Source organism: Chiloscyllium plagiosum, chromosome 25 (assembly GCF_004010195.1).
Source record: "Chiloscyllium plagiosum isolate BGI_BamShark_2017 chromosome 25, ASM401019v2, whole genome shotgun sequence".
NCBI lineage: Eukaryota > Metazoa > Chordata > Chondrichthyes > Orectolobiformes > Hemiscylliidae > Chiloscyllium > Chiloscyllium plagiosum.
The window spans coordinates 1618898-1640056 of record NC_057734.1 but is presented as its reverse complement, the minus strand read 5'-3'; the positions used below and the strand labels follow the sequence as shown (position 1 = coordinate 1640056).

Sequence of the window (21159 nt, the reverse complement as noted above, 5' to 3'; positions counted from 1 at the left end):
TTAGAATCGCCCATTATAAGAAAGATATTAATAAGCTGGAGAGGGTTCAGAAGAGATTTACCAGAAAGATGTTGCCAGGAATGGAAGGCTTGAATATATAAAAAAAGGCTGGGTAGGCTAGGTCCTTTCTTCACGGAATGTAGGAGGTTGAGAGGTGACCTTATACTAGTTTATAAAATAATAAGGGGTGTAAATAGTTAATGGTAATTGTCTAGGGGGAACATTCTTAAGATGAGAGATTTAAAAAAGACATGAGGGACAATATTCTTGTACAGAGGGTAGTTCATCTGTGGAATGAACTTCCAGAAGAAGTGGTGCATGTGGATACAATTACAAGGTTTAAAAGACGTTTGGACAAGTACATGAATAGGAAAGTTTTGGAGGGCTGTAGACCAGAGCAGACACTTCATTCAATTGGTGTTCAACATTATTCATAAGGTGAGGGAGGGCAGTATGTTTGACCTGACGCCATGAGGTTTCTTGGGGCTTGGAGTCAATGCTGAGGATTCCCAGGGCAATATTTTTCCAATATTAAGCCTCAATCTTACATCATAAGGAACATATTCTAAAGCTCTTACTGACTACAACATTCAATTTATCTAATGCCTTTTGTTATAAGCATTCTCACACCCTCTGTTCCACTTTCTTCCCCATCCCTTTAATTAACACCATAAAAAACAATATTTTCCAGCCCTCAAAAAAACTTCTGAAAAAAAAAAGTGTGACATTGGAGACATGTTAACTCTGTTTCTCTCTTCACAAATGCTGCCAGACCTGTTGAGAATTTCCAGCATTTCCTGTTGCCATTTCAGATCTCCAGCATCTGCAGTAGTTTGCTTTCACTCAATTTACTATGTCAGGGGTCATTTTACTTGGGCGCAAAATCAAGAAACAAAGCATATGGGTTTTACCATTTTGACTAGATAAAGAACTTATTTTTATGCCATTTCGATTATGCAGTAGCTCTATCTGCATATGTCATTAGTGTTTCTGCTCTCTGTAAAATATCTGAGGCACAAAATGGTTTTAGCATGCACAGCAGCCTTCATAGATAAAATTACTGCAAAAATAATTCTTCACAACATCCTCCAAGATATTTTGTTGAAGAATCAACAGTAATGGTGGGAGTAAATCCGTACTGCATGGTATAGAGAGGAAAGTTGTCGTCAATTAGGACTCCCACACAAAGCACCACTAAATTCCAGTTTCAGAAGTTTAATTTATTTTTTATACGTCATCTGGAACATCATACATTAATTTAACTTCTTTATACTATTATAAATAACCTATTCAACCGAGTGGAGTTATTAGGCTTAGTGGGTTGCATGTTGAGTCACAAAGTTATGGACTCAGGTCCCATTCCAAATATTACAGCACTAAATGTAGGCAAACACCCACAAGTGCACTACTGAGTAATTGCTGTAATACTCAAATGCCATCATGAAGATGTCTGGTTTCCAAGGTGCATGTGAAAGATCCATTGGCACTATCTGAAGTGGAGCAGAAGCAATCTCACAAGTAACCTAGAGAATATTTACTCTTCATTCAACATTCCAAAAACAGATTATTTGGTCATTACTTGGATGCTTGTGGAGTTTGTTGTGCATAAATTGACTAGTATGTTTCCTCCATTACGACAGTAAGCACATTTCAAGAAGTACTTCATTAGGTGTTAAAGTACTTAAGGAAGATCTTGAAGTTATGAAACGCATTACGTAAAAATAAGGTTTTTTTGAAAAAGGAATGATAGTATTTTATTTGTTAACTACAAACAAACAATACCTGACAATGGTCAAAAACAGCAGTAAACTCAGGGAGCATTACAGGAGAAACCCATCACATCCTTACGAATGTCTGGACATGTGGGGGTATCCAATAAGTCATTGGATGGTCATCAAAGAGAGTAACCTCAAACAATTCCTCCACTTTCTCATCAACAGTCCAGCTGACATCTGTTCATGATATCAGTACTAGCACTGCACACTTATTTGCCATTACTGCTTATGCAATCACAAAGCAACTTTTAAACCAACTTGCATTTATATATGACTTTAAAAGAAAAACCCAATCCATAGCACTTCACATTATCAAGAAAGATTTGTCACAAAGAAATATTAGGACAAGTGACAAATGGCCAGTTTAATGTGGCAGATTTAAAGAAACATTTTAAAGAGTCAAGTAGAGGGGTTTAGGGAAGGAATCAGAGAGCTTAGGGCCCAGGCAGACCATGAAACCATGCCTGTGAACAGCACAGTAATTAAAATAGGAAAGATGCTTATATTTGAGGGCTGCAGGAAATCACTGAGACATGGATTTCTGGAGTGGCAAGACCAATACAGAATTTAAAAACAAGGTTAAATGTGATACCAGGCAGTCTGTTTCTTTTTGATTAATTTAGAAAATAAGGAATCATTTGCAATATTATAGAGTCATTGAGACATGGTAAGACACAACTCAGCTAGAGTCAGTGCCAGCTTTGTATAATGCAACCCAGATAGTAGACAGTTAAATAGTTTGTCACAGCTTCCAATGGTAAATATTTAAGACCACATTCTACAGACTAGGATAACACAAGGCTGAGCTTTGTCAGCACTTAATTTCGGAGATATTGCTTTTAGGGTATTATATAAAATGTCAATCACTGTTTGCTTGAGCAAATGGTCATCTAAATTATAGAGCATTGCTCAGTGAAGCTTGACTAAATTACATCAGTTTAAGTAGCTACTAACTAGCCTGGTAATTTACAAACATTGCCAATGCTTCCATCACATGAAATTCCTGGAAGTTTTAAATAGAATTTTTGGAACTGCATTCTCCAATTTCATCAGTATAGAATATGTCCTCTGATTTGCAGTGAATGAAAAAGCCAAATTCGTTTTCAATATGGGAGCTGCAGTACTTTGGGGATCATCTTTCATGATTTTATTCATTTCTTCTGAAAGTCATAAATCATTATCCTTCGTGAAGAGGTATCCCTTTTATTCAATTAAAATCAACTCATGAAGAATAGTGCAACTGGGAAATAAATATTGTTCCGTTACAACCAATTACATTTAAGACAAGGGTGGATGGTATAGCAAAGAGGAGTACAATCAAATCTCAACATGCAGTACAATTATACTACGTACTCCCAATTTGCTCTTTAGAGATACATGAAGCAGTGTACTGAGAACTGCCTTTAAATGTAGACACAGAATACCTGCTTAAATTCCTACATCTATTAAAAATGCATGTCTGCACATATTACCCATCAACTTTCATTGTGAATTCTAATCCCCACATTTATACCTGAAATTGCTTATGTAAATGTTCCACACCGTTAACATACCTTCTTGCCAGGAGAGGCGCTGCAGCATGTTTACAAGAGCATGTCATTACAGTGCGCTATGTTTATCAAGATGGTTCCATATTACTCATGTGCATGAAATCTTTTAAAGGGAATATAAAAATGAGACTGGATACCAGACCTTAAAGCAGTGTCTAAATTAAGTTTACAAACAACAGGTCATGTCAAATGAAGTATATTCATCATTGAGGAATGGCTGCAATTTTCATGTGGTTTGGAAGCTTTTGTTTTGCTCATGTCTTTGTCGACAAAACAAATTCCATGTACATAATTCATCATAACAGAGTTAGAAAAGTGCACTCTACACTCTCCAATTTTCATATGGTTCAGCCATTTTAAGATCATAAAATCACCCAGAAGGACAGGCATTCTCAACGATATATCTAACCAAAATCTGTAGCCAAGATATTTGGCCTGTATGTCTGTCAGCATTTAATGATAACAAACAACTCAAAAATGTACATTTGGAAGGCTTTGAAGGCCACAAGAACCAGCAAAATTCCATAGCAATCTTTAAACTCATCCAAAGTTCAGGTGAACCTCATTCAACCATCATTAAGCCTGGTATCCAACCTTGTCACCACATTATAGGAAGAATGTGGAAAAGGGTTCAGAGGAGATTTACTAGGATGTTGCCTGGTATGGAGGGAAGGTCATATGAGGAAAGGCTGCGGGACTTGAGGCTGTTTTCATTACAGAGGAGGTGGTTGAGAGGTGACTTAATTGAGACATTTAAGATAATCAGAGGGTTAGATAGGGTGGACAGTGAGAGCCTTTTTCATCGGATGGTGAAGGCTACCATGAGGGGACATAGCTTTAAATTGAGGGGTGATAGATATAGGACAGATGTCAGAGGTAGTTTCTTTACTCAGAGAGTAGTAAGGGCATGGAACGCACTGCCTGCAACAGTCATAGACTCGCCAACTTTAAGGCATTTAAATGGTCATTGGATAGACATATGGATGAAAATGGAATAGTGTAAGATAGATAGGCTTCAGATTGGTTCTATAGGGCGGCGCAACATCAAGGGCTGAAAGGCCTGTACTGTCCTATAATGTTCTATGTTCTGAAGCTACAACACAGGACAATATCAGCCTTCTTTCACTGTTATCTCATCAAAATCCTCAAACTTCCATCTTAATAGTGCTGTGCATGTAACTGTATCAGATGAACTGCAACAATTCACCGAGGCTCAGCACCACTTTCTCAAGAACTGTTAGCAATAAGCCACAAATGCTGGCCTTGCCATCGACACCCAATAAAAATAATACGATGGCATACAATTCTCTTCGACTGGCACATGTCTGCATGGATGAGAATTAAGTATCTTTGTCATATACTAACATTATAGTCCACTCTACAAATTAGAGTAATTCTGTGATTTTTCAACTGACTGGATGCCATGCTTTGGTTTTTTTCCTCAAAGTAGGAGAAATATTTGCAATATCAATACTATCAGCTGCTGAATATTTAGCTTCCTTTGATGCAGTTTTATTTTCTTTGTTCATCTCCCCGTGACTGAAATTTATGCGCGAAGTAAAAATGTGAGTCATCTGCGAGAGAAACGTTTACATGGAGTGGTTGTGGTAATTGCTTACTCGATTATCTTTTAAGCAAGTGGCACAATGGAAAAATCTATGGAATTTTTCAATGTATGCTGATAACTTCAATGGGTATAAGAAAACATCCTTCCAATAGGTAACGTAGTTTAGGCTAATGCTGCAAATCAGATTGATTATAATGTGTTCTGGATTAGGTTTGAATGCCAGGTCCTAAAGTAAAAAATGGCCACACTTTGGCATCAATTCAATTACCAACTCAAGTGATGGTTGAGGATAGCAAAATACAAACTGGCTCAAAAGGTAGAAGACAGAGGGTGGTGGTAGAGGGTTGTTTTTCAGGCTGGAGGCCTGTGACCAGTGGTATGCCACAAAGATTGGTGTTAGGTCTGGTGCTTTTCGTCATGTATATAAAATGATTTGGGTGTGAACACAGGAGGTATGGTTAAGATTGCAGATGACACCAAAGTTGGAGGTGCAGTGGACAGCGAAGAAGGTACCCTGAGAGTACAACTGGATCTTGATCAAATGTGCCAATGGGTCAAGGAGTGGCAGATGGAGTTTAATTTAGATAAATATGAGGTACTGAATTTTGGGAAGGCAAATCACTTTATATATTTAATGTGTTGTTGAACAAAGAGATCATGGAGTGGAGGTTCTTAGTTCCTTGAAAGCGGAGTCACAGGTAGACAGAATAGTGGTGATGATATTTGGTACGCTTGCCTTTATTGGTCAGTGCATTGAGGAAAGGAGTTGGGAGGTCATGTTGTAGCTGTACAGGACATTGGTTAGGCCACTTTTGGAATATTGCATGCAACTCTGGTCTCCCTTCTATAGGAAGGATGTTGTGAAACTTGAAAGGGTTCAGAAAGGATTTACAAGGACATTGCAAGGGTTGGAGGGTTTGAGCTACAGGGAGAGGCTGAATAGGCTGCGGCTGTTTTACCTGGAGCGTCGGAGGCTAAGGGGTGACCGTATAGAGGTTTATAAAATCATAAGGGCATAGATAGGGTAAATAGACAAGATCTTTTCACCAGGGTGGGGGAGTCCAAATCTAGAGGGCATAGTTTTAAGGTGAGAGAGGAAAAATTTAAAAGAGACCCAAGGAGCAACGTTTTCATACAGTGGGTGGTGCGTATTTGGAATGAGCTATCAGAGAAGTTGGTGGAGGCTGGTACAATTGCATAATTTAAAAAACATCTAGATGGGTATATGAACAGGGAGAGTTTAGAGGGATATTGGCGAAATGCTGGCAAATGGGACTAGATTAATTTAGGATATCTGGTCAGTATGGACGGGTTGGACCGAAGGGTCTGTTTCTGCGCTGTTGATCTTTAACACTCTATTTTGAGTTTCCATACATGGATGACAAAGTCAAATTAGGACACACAAAAAAAGAACAATTTTTTTTGATTACTATTAAGAAGGCAAGCATTTACAAAGCCGAAGTTTTCCAAATAACAGACAGACTATAACCCCTGAGACCTGTAAATCCAGCCTAAACCTGGAGAGAATGCAGAGGGACTTGGACAAACTAGGAAAGTAGGCAAACATGTAGCAGATGGAATACAATGTGGCAAAGTGTGAGATTATGAATTTTGATGTGAAGATTAGACATGCAGACTATTTTCTTGAGGCTTCAGAAATCTGAAGCACGAAGGACTATTTGAGCCCTATTGCAGGATTCTCTGAAGGCTAACATGTTGGTTTCAGTTGGCTGTTAGGTAGGCAAATGCAGTATTTATATTCATTTCAAGAAGGCTAGAATACTAGAGATATACTGCTGAGGCTGTAAAAGGTTCTGGTCAGATTGCATTTAGAATACTGAGAGCAGTTTTGAGCCTCGTATCCAAAGAGCGATGTGCTGGTGTTAGAGAGGGTTGAGAGGTAGTTTACAAGAATGATCCTGGGCATGAAGGGTTTGTGATAAGAGGAGCGATTGAGGACTCTGGGTCCGTACTTGGAGTTAGAAGGATGAGGTGGGATACAATTGAAACTTAAAGAATACCGAGAGACCTGGACAGTGTGAACATGGTGAAGATGTTCCTACTAGTAGGAGTGACTAGGGCCTGAGGGCACAGCCTCAGAGTGAAGGGAAGACCCTTTTAAGCTGAGACGAGGAGGAATTTCTTCAGTTAGAGGATGGTGACTCTGTGCGACTCATTGCCTCAAAGGGTTGTGGAGGCCAAATCATTGAGTGTATTTAAGACAGAGATAGATAGGCTCTTAAGTGGTAAGAGGACTAAAGATTACAGGTAGAAGGCAAAAGGAAAGGGTTGAGAAATAGATTTGCCATGATTAAACTGCAAAGCAGACTCAATGACGCAAAAAACATAATTCTGCTCCAAAAGTTTTTGGTCTAAATCAAAAGCTCAAGTAAAAGTGTCTAATTTGTTCTTGCTTGGTACACAGTTGATTAGGCTTGCTTGGCAGCATCCGAGAAGCAGGAGAGTCGATGTTTCGGACATACGCCTTTCATCAGGAATGTGCTTTTCCAGCGCCACACTTTTTGACTCTGATCTCCAGCATCTGCAGTCCTCATTTTCTCCTGATTAGACTTGTTTGTTTGATTTGGAAAGGTGTGTTCTTAGCCTTACCAGCTCATTGCATATATATCGCAACATACCTTCGCATCCAGCAAAGTAACTAAGTAAACATACTGTTCATTTGGTTTGAGGGTGGCATTGCATCCATTTAGCATTTCTTAAAGCAAATATGCACATCCAAATGCAATTAGAATGTGGAAACCAAAGCATGGAAAACAGTTACAGTTCTTTGTTATGAGAATAAACTTCAAGCAAATAAGAAATTTCCTATTTGAATAAATCCTAAATTCAATTTCAATCATAGAATTTGAACACAGTTATTATAAAAACATGCCCTCTGCAAACATCATGTTTATTAACATACCTTGCTTAGCTTCTATTTCTTCTGCAGTAAGCTGGGGTTTTTTCTCCTCTGGAGGAAGGGAAGAAGCTATATCTTTAGTTGACTCCATGTTGGACGCTTCCTGTACATCATGGTCCTCATCACTATCATCATCAAGTTTCACTCGCTTTTTCTCAAGAGGGAGCATGTCGTTTTCTTTTGCTTTTATTGCAAAACATATTGGTGCAAAAGATGCTGTAAGGAATGTATTTAGAATAAGATAAAACATTTTCCATGGTCACAAAACTGTTGAATCTTATCATTTATCTCAACAATAGTGAATTTATAAATTTCGAAACTGAACATATTTCTTAACCAACGTGCGCACTAGCTTCTTTCACAATTCTATGTAAGAATTTGCCTTTCCTTTGCCCAGGACATTCAGTACAAGAAGCACCACAGGTCACAAAGTAAACAGCATTCCATGTTGAACGCAGCCAACACCATTTTTCTGGGGAATAATGAAGATCAAGTACATTTCAAAGACTGAACAAAGCTCAAAATCATTTGACTGCTTCAAGCCCATTTTCCAAAGTCTGCATTAAATGTACTAAATGGTCCTGAGCATATATTTTCCAAGTGCAGTTAGTTAAAATTGAACTGAACAGAAAACTATCAGGACTGGGTTTAGATGGAGACATACCAGCACTGACAAATGCAGTCACAGAGTCATAAATAGGTACAGCATGGAAACAGACCCTTCGGTCCTTTCTTTTTTCACATGCTTACACATCTATTGCTTACATATATCTCTTTGGTTAGGCTTTCAAAATTTCTATCACCTGCATTTACAAAAAAAACTCTCAATAAACTATCTTCCTGGAAGATATGATAGAGTACAATAGTTAAATGGGGGTAGGGATGAAGGTGATAGGTCAGGGAGGAGGGTGGAGGAAGGTAGCAAAGAGTACAATGGGTGAATGGGGGTAGGATGAAGGTTATAGGATTCCACCACCTCCAAACGGACCCCACCACCAGGGATATATTTCTCTCCCCACCCCTTTCCGCCTTCCGCAAAGACCGTTCCCTCCGTGACCACCTGGTCAGGTCCACGCCCACCCAACAACCCGCCCACCCGTCCTGGCACCTTCTCCTGCCACCACAGAAAGTGTAAAACCTGTACCCACACCTCCTCCCTCACCTCCATCCAAGGCCCCAAAGGAGCCTTCCACATCCATCAAAGTTTTACCTGCACATCCATCAATATCATTTATTGTATCCGTTGCTCCCGATGCGGTCTCCTCTACATTGGGGAGACTGGACGCCTCTTAGCAGAGCACTTTAGGGAACATCTCTGGGACACCCGCACCAATCAACCACACTGCCTGTGGCCCAACATTTCAACTCCCCCTCCCACTCAGCCGAGGACATGGAGGTCCTGGGCCTCCTTCACCGCTGCTCACTCACCACCCGATGCCTGGAGGAAGAACACCTCATCTTCCGCCTTGGAACATATCAACCCCAGGGCATCAATGTGGACTTCAACAGTTTCCGCATTTCCCCTTCCCCCACTTCACCCCAGTTCCAAACTTCTAGCTCAGCACTTTCTCCATGACCTGTCCTTTCCACCTAGCCACTCCACCCTCCTCTCTGACCTATCACCTTCATCCCCACCCTCATTCACCTATTGTACTCTATGCTACTTTCTCCCCAATCCCCTCTCATTTATCTCTCCATCCTTCAGGCACTCTAACTGTATTCCTGATGAAGGGCTTTTGCCCGAAACGTCGATTTTCCTGCTCCTCAAATGCTGCCTGACCTGCTGTGCTTTTCCAGCACCACTCTAATCCAGAATCTGGTTTCCAGCATCTGCAGTCATTGTTTTTACCTGCAAGATATGATAGCCTATATTTACCTTTTATTAGTTTTCCATCACTAATAGCCTTATCAGTAGAAAGGGTGCAGTCTGTTTGGGTCATCATAACACTAGATATACTTGTATCGGTTACTTCCTGCTGTGCTTCAAACTGTAAGACATCCGTTGTGTTGCTTTCAGAACATACAAGAGTGCTTGATGCTGCAGTCTCCTGCAAGAAAGGATAAGTTAGAAGTAAAAGGCATTAAAGACCAATTTTAAAATCATGAAAATCTTGTTATCACACAATTCATATGTTGCAAAGGGTACAACTAGGAGACAGAAACTAATGAATGTTACCTCCAAACTCTCTTGTACATCAATTAAAACCTTTCTACCTGCAAAGATCCTTTCTATCACTTAACCTCACACATTACAAGATGCACTTGATAAATTGAGATGGTACATCCCAGATCTATATTTGGTCTCCCATCAAGGTTCTAGGATACTCATCATTCTCCCATAGAAAATGAGTAGTGCACACCAACTAACAAGGAAATAAGAACTATGATGAAACAAACTGGTTAAACATCAACATCAGCATCAGAATAGTTTCATCAATGCTTAGCACCAATACTGCAAAAACAGCAAACACAAAATATATTAGAATAATCTGAGAAATATAGAACCTCCATCATGTAGAGGTTAGAAAACCAAGAGAATGTGCAAATTAATAGATGTGCTCAAAACCATGAAGGGTGTTGTGGGGAAGGAGCAACTATTTAAACCAGTATGGTGTTATTAATAAAGAAAGCAAAAAAAACTAATTATTAAAGAGCTAAAGGAAAAAACTAAGTGAGTTACAATCCGAATACAGAACATACTGGGGTGGTAGAAGCAGATTTAGTAGTAACACTCTGAAGGAAAATTTAATGCATAAATTAAAGAGAAAAAAATATTTTTGAGCTAAAGGGAAGAAACTACAGGTAATTAGCTTTCAAAAAAAAGTCTCAATGGCCTGGATAGCCTTCTTTCATGCCTTTTTTCCCCCTCAAAAGAAATGCAAGCCCAAATTCAGAAGTGTGAGCATGATATTCTTTCTTTGATCAGACAAATTGCAGCGAAGTACAACAATATCTGGCATGAAAATTGACAATTTTAAAGTCAGTTTAGAACAAAAAAAAGAGCACTGCAGCAGTCATGTCACCACACAATGCTTTGTGAAAGCATATAAATTACTTAATGACTTGCAGAGATGAAAAGAAATCATCCCTGTGTCATTGCCCCAGAAGAAAGCCAGAGAAAAAAATAATATTAATCTTTAAAGTACTTGGCAATTTGTAACCATTATAAGCAGAATAATTTTTAAAAGGCATGAAACTTTTAAATGCTAACACTAAGAGACAGCTAGGTATACTCATACAAGCAACACAATAGGTTATTTTGCAATTAGGAAGGTAAATGGCAGTTTGCTTTTTATTGCAATGCAACTGGAGTACTTTACGAATAAAGACACCTTGCTATAAATGTGCAGGGCTTTGCTGTGACACAGCTGGACATTTTTTACTCTGCACATTTTGACCTTCATATCCAAGGAAGGATACACTTGCCCAAGAGGCAGTGCTACAAAGACTCATTAAATTGCTTGATCTATTCCTGCGATAAAATCACAGAACTACAGAATTGTACAGTACAGAATGAGGCCATTTGGTCCATAGTGCCTACACCAGTTCTATTAACTAGTGCTAATTTCCTCCCTTTGCCCCATCTCCCTGCACACTATTTCTATGCATCCAATACACTCTTGAATGCCTCAACTGAATATGCCTTCACCACCTTTCAGATCCTAATTACTTGCTGCATGAAAACATCACCCTTACTTCTTTTTGCACATCATTTTGAACCTATACCCTTTTGTTCTTTTGTTGTTCACGAGTGGGAACAGCTTCTCCCTACTTAGTCTATCCAGCCCGCAAGTGATTTTGAAAACCTCGATCAAATCTCATCTCAGGTCTCTTCTCTCCAAGAACAGACTCAACTTCTTTAATCTATCTCATTGCTGCTGTTTCTCATTCCTGGAATCATTTCTGTAAATCATTCTGCACTCTCTCCAATGGCTTCACATCCTTCCTATAAATTTGGGCCCTAAAATGTACTGTAATGAAGGTGCATGGGGTACTGTACCTTTAACAGAGTTAACAGCTAGCAGAATTACCTGACACAGCACCAAGTGTTTGAGTAATTCCCTTACAATTTCAGCTTTACTTTTGTTCTCGGTTAAACCCAAATCTAATTTCTTTGCTAATTCTAAACGTATGGCCATTTTCTTTCCTTCTAAACTTTCTTGGCAAATTTGAGAATAATCTTCAAATCCCAGAACCTCCTTAGCAATTTTAAGAGCCATTTTTCTCATGTTTAATTTAATCAACCACAAGTCACCAAAATTAAACAAATCGTCTCACCTACGTTTTATTTAAAGATCAGGACACTAACTTGCAATTATTTAAATCTGCTGCGACTTTTCATACCCCAAATCTATTCAAATCTCTCTAAACCAGTTCAAATCCCGGACGGGCCCCCAAACTGTTAAGTCATAGGGTAAATCCTCATGCTTAATTTAAACCAGCAACACAGAAAAGATTCATCCTGTGCAGTAATCTGTGAAAATCCGAGAGGCCAAGAACTATTTAAAGTAAAAGTAACAATTTTATTTCTTAAAGTATAATAATAATTAACTAACAATCAATTACAACTCATTTCTCTAACCTATCTTTTACTTTCTCTTCTATAATAATAGTCCCCTTATTAAGATTTACCAAAATTCTAATTTCAAAACCAGCCAGCTGTCGAATCTTCTCTTTATATCTTCCTCTGGCTTCTTCTTCTTAGGGATTTCTATTTCACAGGTCACTGACCGATAAGGATACCTTCAAGAGAGCTATTTTTCGGGCAGTGGCTTGGCAGTTCTCCCGCAACTGATCAATTTTTCCCAGTCTTATACTCTAAATTTTTTCATTGGGTTTTAATATTGTCAATATACTAAATTCAAACTTGATTGGAGACTGGTATTTTGAGGTATAATTTAAACTGATTGGCCCCGAATTTCAATTTGTTTTGTTGTCTCCCGGAAACCCAGCTAATCTAGCTGTTTGACCAAATCTTACATTGTTCCCTTGTTCAGAACACTTGATGCTGTGTCTGGTAGTTCTGCAAACCTTTTAACTCTCTTAAAGGTACAGTATCCCTTACATCTTCACAACAGTACTATACACAATACTCCACTTGAGGTCTAATGAGTGTCTTGTACAAGTTTAACATCATCTCCTTGCTTTGTACTCTATGCCCACATTAATAAAGCTGAGAACAGTGTGTGCTTTATTAACCAAGCTCTCCACCTGTCCTGCCACCTTCAATGATCTGTGTAATCAAAGGTGCCCCTGCACCTCCTTTTGAACTGTACCACCTATTTTATAGTGTATTGCAACCTTCTTCCGATCAAAGTGTGTTACCTCACATATCTAAGCCAACTACCTGCTCATTCACCAAGCTGTGAAAGTCCTTTTGGACTTCCAAACTGCCCTCCTCACAGTTTCCAAGTTTGGTGTTATCTGCTAGGTTTGAAATTACCTCCTGCACACCAAGATTGAGATCATTAATACATATCAAGAAAGGCAAGAGTCCTAATACCAACCCCGGGGAGCTCCACTACAGACCTTCCTCCAGTCCAAAAAAGTGTTCAGAGAATTATACAGTTAAGAGGAGGTCCCTCTACCCATTGATGTACACTACCTAACATATACTACTGACACTAACCCCACTTTTCTGCACTCGGCTCTTGAAAGTTATGACACTTTAACTGGTAAGCCAAGTTCTTTTTAAAGGGTGTGGGGTTTCCTGCCTCAACCTCCCTCCCAGGCAGTGCATTTCAGATCCCCCACCACCCTCTGAGTGAAAAAGGTTTTCCTGTAAACATCCTGCCTTTCACTTTAAAGGTGTACATCCCCTTGCTCTTAACCTTTTGACTAAGGGGAACGCCTGCTTTTTACCCACTCTACCCATGCCCCTCATAATCGTATATACAGGTATATGATCCTTTATCCGAAATGCCTGGGACCAGCTGGTTTCCGGAATTTGGATTTTTTTGAATTTCAGAATAACTGACAGTTCAACAGTGAAATTTTTAAAAATCTTACCAAATAGCAGACTCACAGTGAGTAGTACGGGCCCTGAGACAGAATTGAGGCTTGCCAATGCTGGGCCACTGCCCCCACCCCTCCCACGTCTCATCTAAATGACATGCATCAAATGAGTGTGGAGTTGGGTTAACTGTTTGCACACCAAACAATCTTGTTAATGAGATAAAAATTTCCCAAAACAAACCTTCGGATTTTGGAACTTTTCAGACTTAGGGATTTCAGATAAAGGGTTTTCTGCTCCAAAGAAAACATACCAAGCTTATCCAATCTCTTTTCATAGCAAAACTGATCCATTCCTAGCAACATCCTGGTGAATCTCCTCTGCACCCTACAGAATAGGTTGTCCTTTGATAAGAGTTTAAGTAAATTAGTCGTTTCTTCTACAGCATGACAGTGGTGTTCCTGTGCAACCCGTGTTGTACAAATAACACTTAAGAGTGTTGGGTGATGTGATCGCATGATAGCCAACACATGTTCTCAAAGTTCGCACTTGAGAAACAGCATGCCCTATTCATCAATTGCGTTACAGCAAATGCGCGTTGATGGGATGTGCTTTATAGCCGATCAACTTGTACCTCCATCTTCTCTACAATTTAGAAGAATGAGAAGCAGTCTAACTAATTGGAAGATTGTGAAGCACTCGACAGGAGAAACACTAGCAAGTTATTCCCATCTCTGGGGAATTTAGAACTGCTTAGCACAGCTTTAGGATGTGATGCTGATCATTTAGGATTGAGATGAAGAGAAATGTCTTCACTTGGAGCTTTGCGAATTCGAGGAATTCTCCATCCGAGAGGATTGTGAACTCTCCAGTGTTGAGTATGCTCATGCTTGGGTGATTTTTGATCCCTCAGATCATCAATGAATGTGGACACTGGTCAGGAAATTGGTGTTGACGCAGATCAGTTATGGTCAGAGATGTTCTGTGAGCCTGCTACAAGGGGTATATACTGCTAATATTCTTGCATCTTGCCCAAGAGATAAAATGAAATACGTCCTATTACATTGTTAAACTCATTAGTGAATAATGTGCTCTCTCTAACGTTCCAGCAAACCAAAAAGCATTTGCCCTTTGATCTCTCTATTTATGAAAAACATCTCTAATAATTACTGTTCAAGGAATGTTCATATATTCTATACAAAAAATTAGGAGCTGGCTCGAGGGGTTATGTATCCAAGTGCCAAATGTACATGCAGTAGACTGAAGAGCAAGGAACATATCAATCAATACGCATGCATACTGTTTCAGCTTGTAAATGACAGTTAATGAAAGTGGGAGAAACACAGAAACATTCAGCCCTGACAAATTGCACATAAACAGAGAGGAGAAAGAAGCGACAAGAATTACATAATATTCTTAAAGCCTAGAGTACAATGTGCTGCCTTGCACAGAGAAAGCACTGCGCCAACATTCCCTTCAAATTAGCACTCTGACTGCCTGCTATGAAGGCTTCAATCCAACATCAGTAATTGGCTAACAAGGGTTTCCTGTTCGAACTGAAATATTACTTATGCCTGATGAGATGTTGACCTTTTCCAAAAGCTAAAACACAATGCACAAGCTGATACTCATCCGAAGATAACGATACCTCAAAGCCTCATCAGTGAGAGTTTGAAAATCACATGATCAATTTCTTACGTTTTGCATCATTGTTGGAAATAACCTGAGCACTGCATCAAATTATATGATGTACGGTAATGTAAAGGTTTATTTTCTGGTCTAAAACTTTAAAGTCAGGGCGCCGTCAAAAAAAAATTACTGCTGGAGAAAGCCTCAAATAAAAACTACAACAACGTACAAAAATCTTTAAATAATACCAAAGTTGATAACGATACATTAATAAATGTATCCAATGTAAGCTCTTTCCATACGTGTACCACCCTCTGCATGAAAACGTTGTCCCTTAGTCTCTTTTATATCTTTCCCCTCTCACCTTAAACTTATGCCCTCTAGTTCTGGATTCCCCCACTGCAGGGAAAAGACTTTGTCTATTTATCCTATCCACACCCTTCATGATTTTTAAAATCTCTATAAGGTTACCCCTCAGCCTCTGACGCTCCAGGAAAAACAGCTCCAGCCTATTCAACCTTTCCCTATAGTTCAAATCTACCAACCCTGGCAACATCCTTGCAACTCTTTTCTGAACCCTTTCAAGATTCACAACATCCTTCCGAAAGGAAGGAGACCAGAATTGCAAAAGTGGCCTAACCAACGTCCTGTACAGCCACAACATGACCTCCCAACTCCTGTACTCAATACTCAATAAAGGAAAGCATACCAAACGCCTTCTTCACTATCTTATCTATCTGCCACTTTACTTTCAAGGAAATATGAACCTGCGCTCCAAGGTCTCTTTGTTCAGCAACATTCCTGAGGACCTCAGCAAGAAGTGTACAAGTCCTGCTAAGATTTGCTTTCCCAAAATGCAGCACCTCACATTTATCTAAATTAAACTCCATCTGCCACTGCTCAGTCCATTGGCCCATCTGATCAAGATCCGGTTGTAATCTGAGGTAACCTTCTTCCCTGTCCACTACACCTCCAATTTTGGTGTCATCTGCAAACTTACTAACTATACCTCTTATGCTCACATCCAAATCATTTATATAAATGACGAAAAGTAGTGGACCTAACACCGATCCTTGTGGCACTCCACTGGTCACAGGCCTCCAGTCTGAAAAACAACCCTTCACCAACAGCCTCTATCTTCTACCTTTGAGCCAGTTCTCCCTGTATTCCATGTGATCTAACCTTGCCAACCAATCTATCATGAGGAACCATGTCAAACGCCTTACTGGAGCCCATACAGATCAAGTCAACTGCTTTGCCCTCATCAATCCTCTTAGTTACTTCCACAAAAAGTTCAATCAAGTTTGTGAGACATAATTTCCCACGCACAAAGCAATGGACTATCCCCAATCAGTCCTTGCCTTTCCAAATACATGTACATCCTATCCCTCAAAAGTCTCTCCAACAACTTGCCCACGACCGAGGTCAGGCTCACCAGTCTATAGTTCCCTGGCTTATCCTTACCACCTTTCTTAAACAATGGCACCACGTTAGCCAACCTCCAGTCTTCTAGCACCTCACCTGTGACTATCAATGATGCAAATATCTCAGCAAGAGACCCAACAATCACTTCTCTAGCTTCCCCCAGAGTTATAGGGTGTACCTGATCAGGTCCTGGGGAGTTATCCACTTTTATGTGTTTCAAGACATCCAGCACTTCCTCCTCTGTAATATGAACGTTTTTCAAGATGTTACCATCTATTTCCCTACATTCTATATCTTCCATGTCCTTTTCCACAGTAAATACTGATACAAAATACTCGTTTAGTATCTACCCTATTTCCTGCGGCTCCACACAAAGGCTGCCTTGTTGATCTTTGAGGCCCTATTTTCTCCCTCGTTACCCCTTTGTCTTTAATGTATTTGTAAAAACCCTTTGTATTCTCCTTAACCCTATTTGCCAAAGCTATCTCATATCCCCGTTTTGCCCTCGTGATTTCTCTCTTAAGTATACTCCTACTGCTTTTAAACTCTTAAGGATTCACATGATCTATCTTGTCTGTACCTGACATATGCTTTCTTCTTTTTCTTAACCAAATCCTCAATTTATTTAGTTGTCCAGCATTCCCTATACCTACCAGCCTTTCCTTTCACCATAACAGAAATATATTGTCTCTGGTCTCTCATTATCTCATTTCTGAAGGCTTCTCATTTTCTAGCCATCCCTTTACCTGTGAACATCTGCCTCCAATCAGCTTTTGAAAGTTCTTGCCTAATACCGGCAAAATTAGCCTTTCTCCAATTTAGAACTTCAACTTTTAGATCTGGTCTATCCTCTTCCATCACTATTTTACAACTAGTAGAATTATGGTCACTAGCCCCAAAGTGCTCCACTGTCACCTCAGTCACCTGCCCTGCTTTATTTCCCAAAAGTAGGAGGTACCAGAGGAAGTGGTGGAGGCTAGTACAATTGCAACATTTGAAAGGCATCTGGATGGGTATATGAATAAGGAGGGTTGGGAGTGACATGGGCCAGGTGCTGTCAGGTGGGACTAGATTGGGTTGGGATATCTGGTCAGTATGGACGGGTTGGACCAAGGCTCTGTTTCCATGCTTACATCTCTATGGAATAGAAAAACCAGGATTTGCTTATGTTTTTCTCTGCGTACAACAATAGCATAAGTTATCTGAGCATAATTGACTGAGAAAGAATTATGAAGAGAGCCTGGAGAAAATAATATGTGATTCTGACTATTTGGGTCATTTGTACATGGAAGGTGAATGAAAAAGGTTGCACCTTTAATATGGCTGATTGTGATACAAGAAACAGTAAATTCTAACTGCTGTCAGATGGAAATTCTGTCAATGCTTGAGAGAAGTTCGGATTTAATTAAGCAAGTCAATTTTGAGTTTGAATCCCAGGCTAACTGGCAAAGCTTTGTAATGATAGAGTGTAATTTTGAGGAAGCAAGAAAGTAAACAGATGCAATTTCAACATTAAAACTGTTCCATGTATGTAAATGCATCCTAAAACGAAGGACAAATATTTTATCAGTCTAAGATAACAATTCATAGTTTCTAGCAGCATGCACTGCTGATCATAACACCAATGGTGTAATTTTTGAAGCAAAAAATGAAAATTACTGCGGTCATTCATGCCATCAGTGGCATACTGCAGAAGAAAACAAATAATGATTGAACTGCCCTGACAAATTTACGTGCAACTTTCAAGAAATGTGTCCAAAATGAAACATCTACCCATTAATCTTTCCATCTTGCCTTTCCAAAGCCTTGTCTCTGATCAGTATTGAAAGAACATGGATCTTTACCAGATGAAATCCTAAACACCTATAAACTGAACAAAACTACAAATTTATTGATAACTTAGTAGAACTCATGTTTCTTGGTTGAAACAATGTTAACTGGATAATGAAATCCTTGCATTTCAAACAGCGAGGTTTTATTACCAGTTTTTTCATTGCTGCATCAATTATCAGTCAAATACTACAGCTTCTTTCTTTTGGGAACTCAGTTATGAAATTCTCCATTCAACTGGCTCCTCCTTGGCAGGAATACACAAAAATAATCATACAAGAGATAAAGTCACTGTCTCACTAGGAATAATTATTGACAGCTCAAGAGTTGGTTTTAAATATTTTCACAGAATAGTCATTAGCAATCCTAAATTAAATGAATTTCTCATTTTCCTTTAAGGTTATTTAATTCAAGAAAGGCTCATAATTTAATTTCAAAACAGCTGTTTCATCTTTACACAGGATTGGTAAAAGAAAATCAAAGATAAGACGGACAAGCCAAAGCTTTGGAAAATTATTCTTTTTGAAAGAGTTTTAAATTTTTTTCCAGATCACAGAACAAAGTTATTTGACAACACTATTAAAGGAATTCCTGAAAAAAATACAATGACAAAATTACAAGCAGAAACATTAAGGGTAAATTGGAAGGGCTACTCCTTATGTAATTGTCATATACATTCAAGGTTTAGAGCTCCTTTTGAAGAGTTGTAAAGTCATACAGCAAGGAAACAGACCCCTCAGTCCAACCAGTCCATGTCAACCATTATTCCAAACGAAATTAGTCCTACCTGCCTGCTCCTGGCCCATATCTCTCCAAATCTTTCCTACTTCTGCATTTATCTAAGTGTCTTTTTAAATGTTGTAAATGCGCCTACATCCACTACTACCGCACAAAGTTCTTTCCATTCAAGAAACACCCTCTGTGCAAGAAAAATGCATGTCTTTTTTAAAATTGTTCTCCTCTCACATATAAAAAACTCCCCCAGTCTTGAAGTCCCCCGTGCTGGGGAAAGAACATGTACCTATCTACATCCCTTATGATTTTATAAACCTCTATGAGGTCACCCCTCAATTCTCCAAGCTGCAGTGAAATGAGTCCCAGCTTATCCGGCCTTTCCCTATAACTGAAAATTTCCTTACCAGGCAATATCCTGGTAAAACTCACCTGAAACCTGACATCCTTCCTGTAACAGAGGGACCAAAACTGGGCATACCACTCCAGAAGAGGTCTCACCAATGTCCTGTACAACCTCAACATGACTTGCCAACTCCTCTACTAAAAGGACTGAGCAATTAAGGCAAGCATGCTAAATGCCTTTGTAACCATGCTGTCTATGTTCAGCAGCAACGGCAGCGGTGAGAGGGAGGACCAGGGGACTGCCAGGAAGGTAAATTTCCCTCTAAAATGACTTACCTCAAGAGTCAACGGCCCCCATTTTCAACAGCAGCAGGAGCGGTGAGAGCGAGCACTAGGGGGCTGCCAGAAAGGTAAATTTCCCTTTCATTTCGGCAACATAGCTGAATAGGAGCGGTCAAATTGCGCTCTGGGAAGGTGAGTGAACTGATATATTTGGGCAGCGGCTATAGTCATAGGGGATTCAACTGTAAGGGGAGTAGTTAGGCAATTCTGTGCTCACAAACAAGACTCCCGATGGTAATTTGCCTCCCAGGTGCATGGGTCAGGGATGTCTCAGGTCGGCTGCAGGACATTCTGAAGGGGAGGGTGAACAGCCAGCTGTTGTGGTGAATATAGGCATCAATGATATAGGTGATAAACGGGATGAGGTCCTACAAGCAGAATTTAGGGAGTTAGGAGCAAAGTTAAAAAGTAAGACTTCAGTGGTAGGAATCTCAGGATTGCTACCAGTGCCATGTGCTAGCCAGTAGAAATGAAAGAATAGGCAGGATGAATGCGTGGCTTGAGAGATGATGCAGGAGGGAGAGGTTCAGATTTTACGGACATTGGGACTGGTTCTGGGGGAGGTGGGGCTATCACGAATTGGACGATTTAAACCTGGGCTGGAATGGAACCAATGTCCTTGGGGTGCTTTTGCTCACGCTTTTGGGGAGGTTTTAAACTAATATGGCAGGGGGATGGGAACCAAATTACAGTGGTCAGTAGGGAGGTAATATCTAAAACCTCAAAGGAACTAGATAATTAAGTCAGCATGACTAAGGGAAGGAGTGGGCAGGGAGCAGATGATGAACGCAAAGGGACAGGTGGTCTGAGGTGCATCTGTTTAATGCGAGAAGTGCAGTAGATAAGGCAGATGAATTTAGGGCTTGGACTGGGAGTATGATGTCACTGCTATTACTGACACTTGGTTGAGGGAAAGACATGATTGGCAATTAAATATCCCAGAATATAGATACTTCAGGCAGGATAGAAAGGGAGGTAAATGGGTTTCAGAAGTTGCATTACTGGTCAGAGAGGATATCACAGCTGTGCTGAAGGAGGCCACTATGGAGGACTTGAGCAATGAGGCAATAAGGGGTTGATTGGAGTGCAGG

The 21159-nt window shown here is 39.8% G+C and overlaps 1 protein-coding gene across 4 annotated transcripts in view; it reads right to left on the bottom strand.

Annotated features, from left to right (window-relative positions):
• LOC122562502 (splicing factor SWAP) overlaps positions 1 to 21159 on the bottom strand; it is a 135409-nt gene that overhangs the window by 58332 nt on the left and 55918 nt on the right. For all 4 annotated transcript variants that reach the window (XM_043715343.1, XM_043715341.1, XM_043715340.1 and 1 more), the window contains exons 11-12: positions 9689 to 9860; positions 7816 to 8028 (exon numbers count right to left, since the gene is read on the bottom strand). In XM_043715343.1, coding sequence (XP_043571278.1) covers positions 7816 to 8028; positions 9689 to 9860 — 385 coding nt within the window. The remainder of the gene's footprint in view (positions 1 to 7815; positions 8029 to 9688; positions 9861 to 21159) is intronic.